Below are 15,185 nucleotides of genomic sequence, written 5' to 3'. Positions count from 1 at the left end.
AAATTAACCTAGATATGCTTTGTAGGTTATATGAATGTAGTAATTAGGACTATTATTATTATTTCAACAATGCATATGTTGGAGAAAATGGTAATCCCTTCATTCTTTCCTATGGCTGGTATTAAGGTCTAGACCAGGGGTGGGCAAACTTTTTGGCTCGAGGGCCACATTGGGATTTTGAAATTCAATGGAGGGCCGCAATTTTTGTGGGACCAATTGTTTGTTAAAATCAATTTGTGGGGGCCTCCCAAGAGTGTTGCAGCGGTCTAAGGCACTGCATTGCTGTGCATGAGGCGTCACTACAGACCCGGGTCCGATCCCAGGCTGTGTCACAGCTTGCCGTGACTGGGAGACCCATGGGGCGGAACACAATTGGCCCAGCGTCGTCCGGGTTAGGAGAGGGTTTGGCAGGCCGAGATTCCTTGTCCCATCGCGCTCTAGCGACTCCTATGGTGGGCCGGGCGCATGCACGTTGACGCGGTCGGCAGGTGTACGGCATTTCCTCTGACACATTGATGCAGCTGGCTTCCGGGTTAAGCGGGCATTGTGTCAAGAAGCAGTGCAGCTTGGCTGGGTCGTGTTTCGGAGGGCGCACGGCTCTCGACCTTCGCCACTCCCGAGTCTGTACGGGAGTTGCAGCGATGGGACAAGACTGTAACTACCAATTTGATACCACGAAATTGGGGAGAAAAAAGGGGTCTCGCGGGACGGATTGAAGTGCCCGGTGGGCCGTACTTTGCCCCCTGGTCTAGACTCTAGGATGTCTTCTCTTTACATGAATTTTTTAAAAGTATGAATGTCTAATGACACAGGCTTGATATACAGGACAACACATCAAACGTAACCTTTGGGAAAATAAAAGGGACAACAACAATTGTAGACCAGTCACCCAAAAACTGTGGAAGCAGGGTGACTTAGACTTATTGATGATCAGACCCCCTGGCCCTATTTCAAGTACAGGGGATTCAGTTTACTCAAATAGATATTTCATAATGTTGGACAAATCACAGTACTGTAAATGGTGTTACCTCCCAGTGGAGCTGCTGAAATACTTGACAGCATTTCCCCTAAAACTTTCCCCAAATTCTTTGCCGTGTTTGGCATACTTGTGATATCTTCCCCATGGAGACCCATTACATTCCAGATGGTTAGTAAATCGCCCCCCACAAAAATCATGCTTCACAGCGGCCTCACTTTGAGACAAGATAAGTGCACACAAACCACATCCTTAAAAAATACCAGAAATGAATTAGTGGAAAAAACACTGAACATTATAAAACAAGGGGAAAAAGTGAGTGTTAACCTTAATGGTACAACGCATCTTTTAATAGTTACACATCCTTTTTTGTTTGTCATCAATACACATTTTAGGCAGATCTGTAGCTAGGATGGATATGTCAGATGCCTTAGGAGTGGGGATGAGATCAAGGCTGCTTCCCTGAGTTATGTTAGAGTCAAAGGTTTGACATCGAAGCCTTCTACATATGGGTTATATGCCTTAACACTATGCTGTAGCTAGGCACAAAGTAGAGTGGCTTGTGCTTTGGATGATTACTGCGAATGCTTTTTGGTTGATGATGGATGCCCCAAAGTTAATACCTAGTGGATAGGTATTTTTTGAAGGCTGAGTGGTAGATTTACCGCAAGTAACCAACAGCTCAAGAAAGAAGCTCTAGGCAACAGATATCCCTGGAGAAGTTTTCCTTTTGAGGAATAAAAAAGTAACATTCTATCAAACACACTGTAAAAAAAGTAAGTATTGTTTTGCATTTTATTTGTACAACAAGTTTATGAAGTTTACCTCACTTGAGTTGAATAAACAGTAATTCATCACCGGTCAAAACATTGGGCTGATTAAACACATTTAGCCAAATCCACAGAAACGTTAGCACTCGTGTTTTTTGTAAAACATTTATTTTTGACATTGCAGTTCTGTACAAACCAATCTTTTCTACACAAGTTTACCAAAATGTTTAAGTTGAGAAAGTTAGCAGTTATTTCAGCCCTTATGGTTTTCATATCAGCCAGAGACTAGTAAGCATGAACACTTCTAAAATTATTATTTACAAAGAATGTACTTGACTACAGTATATCTACGCCCTATGTATCAAGGGAGGGAAATCTTGTAAAGTCAAGGCTCACTTGAAACCACAAGGATGCTGGCTGATATGTATGACTCAAAGTAGTTTATTCTATGGCAGTGAGAAGTTTTCTGTATTGAGGTATATTTTTCTTGTAGGTGTAGTGACAGCTTCCGCACTGTTTCTAGACGGATTCAACTTGCCTCCCAAGTCCCGTGAATATTGTTCTGGAGGCAGCTCTGCAGAATGGTCACTAGCTAGCACAGCCACAAAATCATAACATCTCTAATCCTAAATTGAGACCAAAAAGCACATTTTAGTTTTCATGAATTTTTACAATATAGACAAATTTGACTTTGCAGCTAGTCTATCTAAGGGGAAATCACTCAGTTCTGCCTCCAGGACAACCCTCATGACAATAAACGTCAACCTGCTCCCGAGTATGTGGTTCCACCATGCAATTCATCGGTTTATCTTAAAGTGCTTTATTTCAGATGAAGAGAAAGAGTCGCCGTTTGACTATTGTTCTTGTAAAAATCCGAATAAAAACGAGCCGCTAAAAACATTAACTTGAAAACCAAGTGACAGTAGCGCTCGATTTTAGAGTTTCAGGGTCAACTATGCTTATGCATTTCTAGATGGAATCTCTTGGCGGGTATCGTGTAGTGTTGTTACTATACAAGGTGCCTCTAGGCAATGGTGCTAGGTCAGTTTTGTTATTCTAATGATCCCGTGTTTAGGGGCTCCTTGTCAGCATTGGGTGGTAAGTCCCATTTTGATTACAGACAATTCGTGAATTTAATGTGAATTAAATGTGACAGCGATTTTTTTATTTGTCAATTTCAATCATCTCATTTCCAGATTTAACTGAGGTAGAAAATGGAATTGACCCCAATCTGCACTTAATAGTCCCTGTGACGGTGAACCCGGTCTGTCCTCTGCTACATGGAGCTGGTGGGCAGTCTAACTAGTCCTCTGTATGTACCCCTCTCCCAGTTATGGAGAAAATCACTTGAAAAACACTTCATTTCACCACCAGTAAATCAAGCCTGGTTACTTCCTCAGTGGTTGATCTATAACGACGACCACGCATCATTCTCATTCTCCAAGATACAGTTTTGTAGTGTGTGTTCAGTTCAATTGGGTGATAGACTGGCGTGATTTTCATATAAGGCCTTGGGCTTCCAACCACACCTGCGAACAGTTGTTTTAAATGTGTTTTTAACTGTATTGTTGTCCATCACTTGTTTTCTTTGGTGCAAATAAATAAAACTTCGGTTGACTATGTGCTGATGTATGCAATGCTCTTTAGGGTTCTCCCAAAAAACACTCTTACTCAACTCACACTCACAATGCAATTGAAAACAAAAAGATTCAGTAATTCAGCTAACCTTTTGGATCCCACTTCTGCCACCACCTGCGGTTGTAAAACTGGGTTGTTCGCAGTGGGGGAGAGGAGCAGTAGAGTCAGGGGAGCAGCCTCAGATCTCTATGTGTTTATGGGGAGAGTTAGTAAGAGAAGGCGTGTGCGTCTATGTCTGTTCGTAATGTCAGTTTCTGTGGTCATGGCATTTTTCATTTCATTTTTGTTTGTTCAGCTCATGCTTTTGCCTGTGTAACGTGTATAGGAGTTTGTGTTTGTGCTCTGTAACAGGAATGTCCATTGCCATGTGTTCAGGTGTGTGTTTGTAAGTGTGTCTGTGTGTGTAAGTGTGCATGTGTGCCATGGCTGTATTCAGCTCACTCAGTCAATAGTTTGATCTCGTTGGCGAGGAGGGTGTTGAAGTTGTAGGCCGGGTCAGGGAGGTTGGGCAGGACCGGGCTGGGGCCAACTTGGCGGCTCGTGGGCTGCGGGGTGGTATCGGCCAGCTCGGGGTCGCTCTCACTAGAAGTGGACCCCACGCTCATGTTGCACACGGCCTCGGGCAGTACGTTGCTGGGCGCCGGGCACACCTCAGGCTCACTGCTAGTCTCGCTGGCACTGGACACCACCGAGAGCAGCGACATCTTGCGTGTCAGGCGGCTAGGCAGCAGCGAGAGGGCGTAGTCAGCCACGATGCCCGCCACGTCCATGCCGCACGCCTGATCGAAGGCAATGAAGCCCACATTGGCGTTGGCCTCGCACACCACGAACGAGCCGTCGTTGAGCTGCAGCAGGTCAATGCCGCACACGTCCATGCCAAGGATGTTGGACACCTGCACCGCCAGCTGCTTGCCCTGCTCACTCAGCGGGCACATCATCCCCACGCCGCCTGCGGGAGAGGAGGGCACAATGGAAAAGACCGGTACGTCAGTACCACAGACACGCCAGTAACTGCGATCTGTGGACTGTTCACTGTGTGCCTTACATTCACATTATTCACATTCTCTGAGGCCTCTATGGCAAGGAATGACAGGACAGAGAAAACACCGACTCCCAGGGCAACTGTTTCTTAATGTATTGTGAAATGTGGAATTATTTGTATTTATTTTAGAACGATAGAAATAGGATGGACAAACAAATAAATTATATATTATGTAAGTAAGCCAGAGCAACCGAGAATCTATGCTTGCGTAAGACAAACGACATTTTGTTTTAAAACACAATGTGACACTTGTCATGTAACTGTGGAACAATTGATGGCTGATGACCCCAAAATGTCACAAGACATGAGTGTGTTTGCTAGCCTAAAACTGAAGACGTTATGACAAGCATAATCATGTCTGTCATCAAAAGCAAAGTCACATTCAAGACAACTATTGTCCTTCTTTGGCCAAATTCAAGTGCAATGCTCCTCTCACTGTCCCCTGTGCTCTGGTGTGGTTTCCTAACATACATGAAATAGCATGTTCAGGGTCAGTTCCATATGTTTCTTAAGAAATGATCTCATTCACTGAAAATAACATCAGTATATTAAAAAACTGATTTGGCCCTGACCTTGGTTCTCTTTAGCAATAACCAGTCTATAGACCTAACCACTGGAGACAAACTTTGCATAGGACCCACCAGTGGGCTTCCTAGGGGACCTGCCTGTCCATTTCACTTAAGACTCCTTTCATTTTCTGTCTGTAAAACCCTGACAAAGGCTACAAGCCGAAACGTGTACATTTTGTAAATAAAGACGCATTAAAAAAATGTCAATCCTATTGTCCTCCAAGAGTGACCAAATATCCTCCTCTCCTCTTTCCAGCATCACTCACCCAGGGAGCAGTTGCTTTGCATGCGTCCATCGGTGGAGCAGCGCAGCATGGAGCCGATGACGCGGTCGCCCACCAGCACCACCCGGACGTCGCGGCCGTGAGACTCCTTCACGTACTCCTGGAAGAGGTAGGGAGCGTCGTGGCGAATCAGGTGGCTCAGGTCGGCCAGGTGGTGCTTGTCCCTGGCCAGGAACACTGCCTTTCCTGTGGGTGAGACAGAGTGAAGGGGAGCAAGAGAGAATGATTTCATTTATATATAACTTTTCATTACATGAAGAAGACGCTTTAAAAAAGAAAAATAAACTTTGGCTATTGATGGTTCGTGGCCTGGACAGTGAATGAGAAAAGCAGAATGAGAAAGAGAGAGCGAGGAAGAGTTTAGAGTCACAACCCTTACAGAAAAAAAACATGAGGAAAATCCCGTGAACAGTAAAAAATTCACATGTATATTTTTCACGTGTTTTTCCCTCGTGAATGTTATTTTTTACCACTTCCAGCTACATCTGAACTTCCATCAGAGGCAAAGCAGCAGTAAGGTGCTATGTTGTTGGAATGAATGTGCCAAAACTTCCCACTTAACCAAAGACAAGGACAATTGCAGGAAAGTGGGAGGCGTTTTATTTAATTGCGTTATCATTTATTTTTATCACTGATTTTGTTGTATCCATTTACAATTGATTTGCTCTGCATAAAAAAACAATCTGTGCAATATTTTGTTTTGCTATCAATCATTTTGAGTTTGTTTTGCTTTCAATATCATTTTTTTGTTCTCGACTTCAGAAGTTTTGTAAAGGATGAATTGAATAAATATAATTATTTTAATTAAAATATGCTAATGTTACTAGTTTTTGCTTCGTAGCCAGAGCAATGCTGCCGCGCGATTGGTCATGTGCTGAATGCATGGACAGCACGGATATTCTTGGAAAAAGTGAAATCTGCACCTCTTGAATTATGAGAGTTATTTGACAAAGGTAAGTGTAATAGAAACTGGAAATATGCTCTTTCTGATACTATATAGAAATCAAAATGTTTCACCTGCATAATGACTATGAAGGATGATTTGATGAAGTGATGATCCTTTCCATGCATCTGTAAATTACAAGTAAGCCCATCTCTTCATGTACAATTTGACAGTTGGTCTAATATTGTCACTCATCAGACTATTGTCAACTTAAATCTTGTCTATAAGCTAACTCTTATTATGTGTGAAATTAGTTTGGGTATAGTTTAGGTGTCGTTTCGATGGGATGGCTGTGCAGGCTGACTGGCATTGTTTGTTTCCTGCTCATCAAGTTGGATAGAGTCAAGGATATGTTTTGCATTATTCTAAAGGCCTACTGCAACATATAGCATGTTTTCGTTTCTCTTACAATACATTCAATTAGTAATAAAGTAAGTAAAACAGTCCCATAACTGCTTCTTTATACAAAGTAAAATGTAAAAGAGAATGGTATCAACCTGCAGGGTCAAATTACTAAACATGAGCAGCAACGGTGATGAATAGGCATAACACAAAATTATCTTTACACTATTGTCTTTCTGAACTAAGTCAACCTCATTTCACCCTCCAGTTTGGCTTCATTTAAATTTGATTGTGAATTAACTTGCACAATTATTGACCATTCCATCCATTTGTCATTCATTCAGTGGGCTGGCATCGTTAGGTTCAATGGATAGAGTCAAGGATATGTTTTGCATTATTCTAAAGGCCTACTGCAACATGTAGAATGTTTTCGATTGAATAAATTATGACGTATGAGCAGTGTAAAATACAAACATTTAGTAAAAGTCAGGGAAGGAGCAGGACATACAGTGCCTTCGGAAAGTATTCAGACCCCTTGAATTTTCCCACATTTTGTTATGTTACAGCCTTATTCTAAAATGGATTAAATTTGATCTTTTTCTCAGCAATCTACACACAATATCCGGTAATGACAAATACAAAACAAATACCTTATTTACATAAGTATTCCGACCCTTTTCTGAGATTCAAAATTGAGCTCAGGCGCATCCTGTTTCCATTCATCATTCTTGAGATGTTTCTACAACTTTATTGGAGTCCACATCTGGTAAATTCAATTGACTGGACATTATTTGGAAAGGTACACACCTGTTTATATAAGGTCCCATAGTTGACAGTGCATGTCAGAGCAAAAACCAAGCCATGAGGTCGAAGGAATAGATCTGGGGAAGGGCACCAAAAGATTTCTACATCATTGAAGGAGCCCAAGAACACACTGGCCTCCATCATTCTTAAATGGAAGAAGTTTGGAACCACCAAGACTCTTCCTAGAGCTGGTCGCTCGGCCAAACTGAGCAATCGGGGGAGAAGGGCCTTGGTCAGGGAAGTGACCAAAAACCCAATGGTCACTCTGACAGAGCTTTAGAGTTCCTCTGTGGAGATGGGAGAACCTTCCAGAAGGACAACCATCTCTACAGCACTCCACCAATCAGGCCATAGTAGAGTGGCCAGACGGAAGCCACTCCTCAGTTAAAGGCACATGACAGCCCGCTTGGAGTTTGCCAAAAGGCACCTAAAGACTCTCAGACCATGAAAAACAAGATTCTCTGCTCTGATGAAACCAAGATTGAACTACTGTCATTATTGAAAGAGATTGTGATATTTCACATCTCAAAATAGGGCTACTTAATGTTAGAACCCTCACTTCCAAGGCAGTTATAGTCAATGAACTAATCACTGATCATAATCTTGATGTGATTGGCCTGACTGAAACATGGCTTAAGCCTGATTAACTTACTGTGTTAAATGAGGCCTGTCCTCCTGGTTACACCAGTGACCATATCCCCCGTGCATCCCGCAAAGGCAGAGGTGTTGCTAACATTTACAACGTCAAATTTCAATTTACAAAAAAAAAGACTGCGTTTTTGTCTTTTGAGCTTTTAGTCATCTATGCAGCCTACTCAATCACTTTTTATAGCTACTGTTTACAGGCCTCCTGGGCCGTATACAGCGTTCCTCACTGAGTTCCCTGAATTCCTATGGGACCTTGTAGTCATGACAGATAATATTCACATTTTTGGTGACTTTAATATTCACAAGAAAAAGTAGACCCACTCCAAAAGGCTTTCGGAGCCATCATCGACTCAGTGGGTTTTGTCTAACATGTCTCCGGAATCACTGCCACAGTCATACTCTGGACCAGTTTTGTCCTGTGGAATAAATATTGTGGATCTTAATGTTTCCTCATAATCCTGGACTATCGGACCACCAATTTATTACGTTTGCAATCGCAACAAATAATCTGCTTAAAACCCAACCAAGGATCATCAAAAGCAGTGCTAGAAATTCCCGGACAACTCAAAGATTCATGATGCGCTTCCAGACTACACCTGTTGCAATCAGCGCATGTGACAAATAACATTTGATTTGATTTTAAACCTTCAAGCTGCATACTGGACCCTATTCCAACTAAACTACTGAAAAAGCTGCTTCCTGTGCTTGGCCCTCCTATGTTGAACATAAAAAATGTCTCACTATCCACTGGATGTGTACCAAACTCACTAAAAGTGGCAGTAATATATAGCTTTCTTGAAAAAGCCCAAACTTGACCAAGAAAATATAAAAAACTATCGGCCTATATTTAGAATCTCCCATTCCTCTCATTTTTTTGGGAAAAAGCTGCCTCACTGCCTTCCTGATGACAAACAATGTATAAGAAATGCTTCAGTCTGGTTTTAGACCCCATCATAGCACTGAGACTGCACTCGTGAAGGTGGTAAATTACCATTTAATGACGTCAGACCAAGGCTCTGTATCTGTCCTCGTGCTCCTAGACCTTAGTGCCGCTTTTGACACCATCAATTATGACATTCTTTTGGAGAGATTGGACACCCAAATTGGTCTATACGGACACGTTCTGGCCTGGTTTAGATCTTATCTGTCGGAAAGATATCAGTTTGTCTCTGTGGATGGTTTGTCTTCTAACAAATCAACAAAGTTTCGGTGTTCATCAAGGTTCCGTTCTAGGACCACTATTGTTTTCACTATATATTCTACCTCTTGGTGAGGTCATTTGGAAACATAATGTTAACTTTCACTGCTATGCGGACAATACACAGCTGTACATTTCGATGAAACATGGTGAAGACCTAAAATCGCCCTCCCTGGAAGCTTGTGTTTCAGACACAAGGAAGTGGATGGCGGCAAATATTTAACTTTTAAACTCAGACAAAACAGAAATGCTAGTTCTAGGTCCCAAAAAACAAAGAGATCTTCTGTTGGATTTCACAATCCAAATGACAATACCTACACGTATGCTACAGTCACAAGACGCAGGTCTCCTTATTGTCCCTAGAATTTCTAAGCAAACAGCTGGAGGCAGGTCTTTCTCCTATAGAGCTCCATTTTAATGGAATGGCCTGCCTATCCATGTGAGAGACGCAGACTCAGTCTCGACCTTTAAGTCTTTATTGAAGACTCATCTCTTCAGTAGGTCCTATGATTGAGTGTATTCTGGTCCAGGAGTGTGAAGGTGAACGGAAAGGCACTGGAGCAATGAACCGCCCTTGCTGTCTCTGCCTGGCCAGTTCCCCTCTCTCCACTGGGATTCTCTGCCTCTAACCCTATTACGGGAGCTGAGCCACTTGCTTACTGGTGCTCTTCCATCCCGTCCCTAGGAGGGGTGCATCACTTGAGTGGGTTGAGTCACTGACATGATCTTCCTGTCCGGGGTTGGCGCCCCCCTCGGGTTCGTGCCGTGGGGGATATATTTGTGGGCTATACTCAGCCTTGTCTCAGGGTAGTAAGTTGGTGGTTTGAAGATATCCCTCTAGTGGAGTGGGTGCTGTGCTTTGACAAAGTGGGTGGGGTTATATCCTGCCTGGTTGGCCCTGTCCAGGGGTATCGTCAAACGGGGCCAGTGTCTCCCGTCCCCTCCTGTCTCAGCCTCCAGTATTTATGTTGCAATAGTTTGTGACTGGGGGGCTATGGTCAATCTGTTATGTTTGGAGTATTTCTTCTGTCTTATCCGGTGCCCTGTAGGAATTTAAGCATGCTCCCTCTAATTCTCTCGCTCTCACTCTCCCTCCCGGAGGACCTGAGCCCTGGGACCATGCTTCAGGACTACCTGGTCTGATAACTCCTTGCTGTTCCCAGTTCACCTGGTCGTGCTGCTGCACCAGTTTCAACTGTTTTACCTGCGGCTATGGAACCCTGACCTGTTCACCGGACGTGCTACCTTGTCCTAGACCTGCTGTTTTCGACACTCTTTCTCTACCACCCCCGCTGTCTCTAACTCTGAATGCTCAGCTATGAAAAGCCAACTGACATTTAGTCCTGAAGTGCTGACCTGTTGCACACTCTACAACCACTGTGATTATTATTTGATCCTGCTGGTCATCTATGAACGTTTGAACATCTTGGCCATGTACTGTTATAATCTCAACCCGGTACCGCCAGAAGAGGACTGGCCACCCCCTCAGAGCCTGGTTCCTCTCTTGGTTTCTTCCTAGATTCCTGCCTTTCTAGGGAGTTTTTCCTAGCCACCGTGCTTCTACTTTTGCATTGCTTGTTGTTTGTGGTTTTAGGCTGGGTTTATAGCTCTTTGTGACATTGGCTGATGTAAAAAGGGCTGTATAAATACATTTGATTGATAAATTTGATTGATTTGGCCTGAATGCCAAGCGTCACATCTAGAGGAAACCTGGCACCATCCCTACGGTGAAGCATGATGGTGGCAGCATCATGCTGTGAGGATGTTTTTCAGCGGCAGGGACTTGGAGACTAGTCAGGATCGAGGCAAAGATTAACGGAGCAAACCTTGATGAAAACCTGCTCCAGAGTGCTCAGGACCTCAGACTCGGGCGTAGATTCACCTAACAGGACAACGACCCTAAGCACACAGACAAGACAACACAGAACTGGCTAAGGGACAAGTCTCTGAATGTCCTTGAGTGGCCCAGCTAGAGCCTGGACTTGAACCCGATCGAACATCTCTGGAGAGACCTGAAAATAGCTGTGCAGCAACGATTCCCATCTAACCTGATAGGATCTGCAGAGAAATGGGAGAAACTCTCCAAATACAGGTGTGCCACGCTTGTAACGTCATACCCAAGAAGACTCGAGGCTTTAATTGCTGCCAATGGTGCTTCAACCAAGTACTGAGTAAAGGGTCTGAATACTTATGTCATTTTTAAATATTAGCAGAAATGTCAAAAAAACAGTTTATACTTTGTCATTATGGCGTATTGTGTATAGATTGATTCGGGAAAAAACTATTTAATCAATTTTAGAATAAGGCTGTAATGTAACAAAATGTGGAAAAAGTCAAGGGGTCTGAATACTTTCCGAATGCACTGTAGCTTTTTGGGTGGGGCTGATTTTTTTGTATATACAAAATCAAACGTCAGTGGCCGTTTGCCTATGGCGGTTCTAGCGTTAACAATGCCCTTTCTTGATAGACTATCTATTCCCTGTCATTACCCAAAGTCTATTGTTATCGACACAGACAATGGGAGACCAACTGGGAGACCAATTAAAGTGTCAATGACTATGAATGAAAAGTTGATGGGCCAGGAGGCCTCTGTGAAATAGCTAAGGTTCAATCTCTTTCCTAACTTGACATTAGTCAAAAACTTCTCTGGCAATCCTACTCTAAATGAGAAGTAAACTTGAAAAATCAGCGAGTATGATAAAAATGGGTTTAAATAAGCAGTCGATGATAACACTCCTTCCGTGGCCTCCAACTGCTCTTAAACGCTAGTAAAACCAAATGCATGCTTTTCAACCGTTCGCTGCCTGCACCCGCACGCCCGACTAGCATCACCACCCTGGACGGTTCCGACCTAGAATATGTGGACATCTATAAGTACCTAGGTGTCTGGCTAGACTGCAAACTCTCCTTCCAGACTCATATCAAACATCTCCAATCCAAAATCAAATCAAGAATCGGCTTTCTATTCCGCAACAAAGCCTCCTTCACTCACGCCGCCAAACTTACCCTAGTAAAACTGACTATCCTGCCGATCCTCGACTTCGGCGATGTCATCTACAAAATAGCTTCCAACACTCTACTCAGCAAACTGGATGCAGTTTATCACAGTGCCATTCGTTTTGTTACTAAAGCACCTTATACGACCCACCACTGCGACCTGTATGCCCTAGTCGGCTGGCCCTCGCTACATGTTCGTCGTCAGACCCACTGGCTCCAGGTCATCTACAAGGCTATGCTAGGTAAAGTGCCGCCTTATCTCAGTTCACTGGTCACGATGGCTACACCCACCCGCAGCACGCGCTCCAGCAGGTGTATCTCACTGATCATCCCTAAAGCTAAAACCTCATTTGGACGCCTTTCCTTCCAGTTCTCTGCTGCCTGCGACTGGAACGAATTGCAAAAATCTCTGAAGTTGGAGACTTTTATCTCCCTCAACAACTTTAAAAATCTGCTATCCGAGCAGCTAACCGATCGCTGCAGCTGTACATAGTCCATCTGTAAACTACCCACCCAATTTACCTACCTCACCCCCCATACTGCTTTTATTTATTTACTTTTCTGCTCTTTTGCACACCAGTACCAATATCTCTTCTTGCACATGATCATCTGATGATTTATCACTCCAGTGTTAATCTGCTAAATTGTATTTATTCGATTTATTGCCTACCTCATGCCTTTTGCACACATTGTATATAGATTCTCTTTTTTTCCACCATGTTATTGACTTGTTTATTGTTTACTCCATGTGTAACTCTGTGTTGTCTGTTCACACTGCTATGCTTTATCTTGGCCAGGTCGCAGTTGCAAATGAGAACTTGTTCTCAACTAGCCTACCTGGTTAAATAAAGGTGAAATAAAAAAAAATAAAAAAAATTGTACTATATGCTTTCCTTTTCACAACGACATAATCACTTAGCATCCCTTTGTTAAATTCCTTACATGGGTGGACCAAAGTGCTGTTGGTCATGCACACAATGGTGTACGAGGATTCGAGAAACAGTTTTGCATAAATCGAGAGGCGTGGTCTGGTTTTGTTATTAAAGAGAGGAGTGAGAGAGGTGAACGGAGGGATGGTTGCAGTCAGACTGACCTCTGTGACCACGTGCGTTCTTCACCACCACAGGGTAGCCCAGCGGTTCCGCTTCATCAATCATCTTGCGGAAGTTCTCGTGTCCTCCTACGAATAACACAAGACACACACACACGTTACAATTTGTCCAATGATCAAACTCTCTCCATTACAGTTATTTGACTGTGCAAAATGGAGTTTGTTGCTATAGGAACCATGTTCTGACTTGTGAAGCAAGGAATGATTGCCATTGGGTGAGGATTGCTGTGGGTATGTCATTCTGTGTTCAAGGGATATTTCGGTATTTGGGGTAATTTCCTACTTACCCAGAGTCAGATGAACTCACAAATACCATATTTATGTCTATGCATGCAGTTCTAAGGAAGTTGAAGGCAGCATATCATTAGCTTACCGCAATTGCTGGAAGTCTATGGGTATCTACTATCCATCTCCTGGGAAATAGACATAACTTCTCCAAATCTGGGTGGTCGGTCATTTATAAAAACGTACAAAGCTATACTCAGTAATCAATATTTTATAAGTTAGTAAATTTTTCTGATATTCATCAGAAATTACATTGTATCAACTTCCTCATTTACGGACTACTTTGGGTTCTTTCTGCCTGTGCTCTTTTCCCAGGAGACAGCCAACTGTTGCGTACTCTAGTAGCTAGCTCACTTGCTTATTGGCAAATCATCATAATAACATTTGATGAATCATGTCGGACTTTGAGGTAGTAGAAGAAATGTTTTATTCAGAGCCATATTTATTAGAGCCAGAATTTTGGAGGGAGGGGGAATCTGCGGAGTCGGTAGACGAACTAGCAGAAGCGGTGGCGAGACCCTGGTCTGAGGGGGACGGCGGGGCATATCAACCAATGGCAACCAACAAAGAGTGTTTGTGCTGTGCTGAGTGGGACTTGTTACTGCCATCGCGGGCTTGATACTCTACATGACCAAAAGTATGTGGAAACTCTTTCAAATTAGTGGATTTGGCTATTTCAGCCACACCCGTTGCTGGCAGGTGTATACAATCGAGCACACAGCAATGCAATCTCCATAGACAAATTTGTCAGTGGAATGGCCTTACTTAAGAGCTCAGTGACTTTCAACGTGGCACCGTCATTGGATGCCACTTTTCCAACAAGTCAGTTCGTCAAATTTCTGCCCTGCTAGAGCTGCTCCGGTCAACTGTAAGTGCTGTTATTGTGACGTGGAAACGTCTAGAAGCAACAACGGCTCAGCCGCAAAGTGGTAGGCCACACAAGCTCACAGAACGGGAACGGGTATGCTAAAGCGCGTATAAATCGTCTGTCCCTCGGTTGCAAGACTCACTACCGAGTTCCAAACTGCCTCTGGAAGCAACGTCAGCACAAGAACTGTTCGTTGGGATCTTCATGAAATGGGTTTCCATGGCCGAGCAGCCTAAGATCACCATGCAAAATGCCAAGCATCGGCCTGAGTGGTGGAAACGTGTTCTCTGGAGTGATGAATCACGCCTCATCTGGCAGTCCGACGGACGAATCTGGGCTTAGCGAATACCAGCAGAACGCTACCTGCCCCAATGCATAGTGCCAGCTGTAAAGTTTGGAAGAGGAGGAATAATGGTCTGGTACTGTTTTTCATGGTTCGGGCTAGGCCCCTTAGTTCCTGTTAAGGGAAATCTTAATGCTACAGCATACAATGAGATCCCTAGACGATTCTGTGCTTCCAACTTTGTGGCAACAGTTTGGGGAAAGCCCTTTCCTGTTTCAGCATGACAATTCCCCAGTGCAGAAAGTGAGGTCCATACAGAAAAAGTTTGTCGAGATCAGTGTAGAAGAACTTGACTGGCCTACAGAGTCCTGACTTCAACCCCATCGAATACTTTTGAGATGAATTGGAACGTCGACTGCTAGCCAGG

At 43.5% G+C, this 15,185-nt stretch overlaps 1 protein-coding gene across 1 annotated transcript in view; it reads right to left on the bottom strand.

Moving 5' to 3' along the window:
• Nucleotides 1-1,897: 1,897 nt before the first annotated feature.
• The window catches only part of LOC139542113 (beta-citrylglutamate synthase B-like), a 30,824-nt gene continuing 17,536 nt past the window's right edge, over nucleotides 1,898-15,185 (bottom strand). The window contains exons 3-5 of the mRNA XM_071347164.1: nucleotides 13,305-13,391; nucleotides 5,262-5,465; nucleotides 1,898-4,333 (exon numbers count right to left, since the gene is read on the bottom strand). Coding sequence (XP_071203265.1) covers nucleotides 3,822-4,333; nucleotides 5,262-5,465; nucleotides 13,305-13,391 — 803 coding nt within the window. The 3' untranslated portion in view covers nucleotides 1,898-3,821. The remainder of the gene's footprint in view (nucleotides 4,334-5,261; nucleotides 5,466-13,304; nucleotides 13,392-15,185) is intronic.

The sequence above is a fragment of the Salvelinus alpinus genome, chromosome 17 (assembly GCF_045679555.1).
Source record: "Salvelinus alpinus chromosome 17, SLU_Salpinus.1, whole genome shotgun sequence".
Classification (NCBI taxonomy): Eukaryota; Metazoa; Chordata; class Actinopteri; order Salmoniformes; family Salmonidae; genus Salvelinus; species Salvelinus alpinus.
Note: the sequence above shows the minus strand (reverse complement) of the source record. Positions and strands in the feature narration are given on the sequence as shown.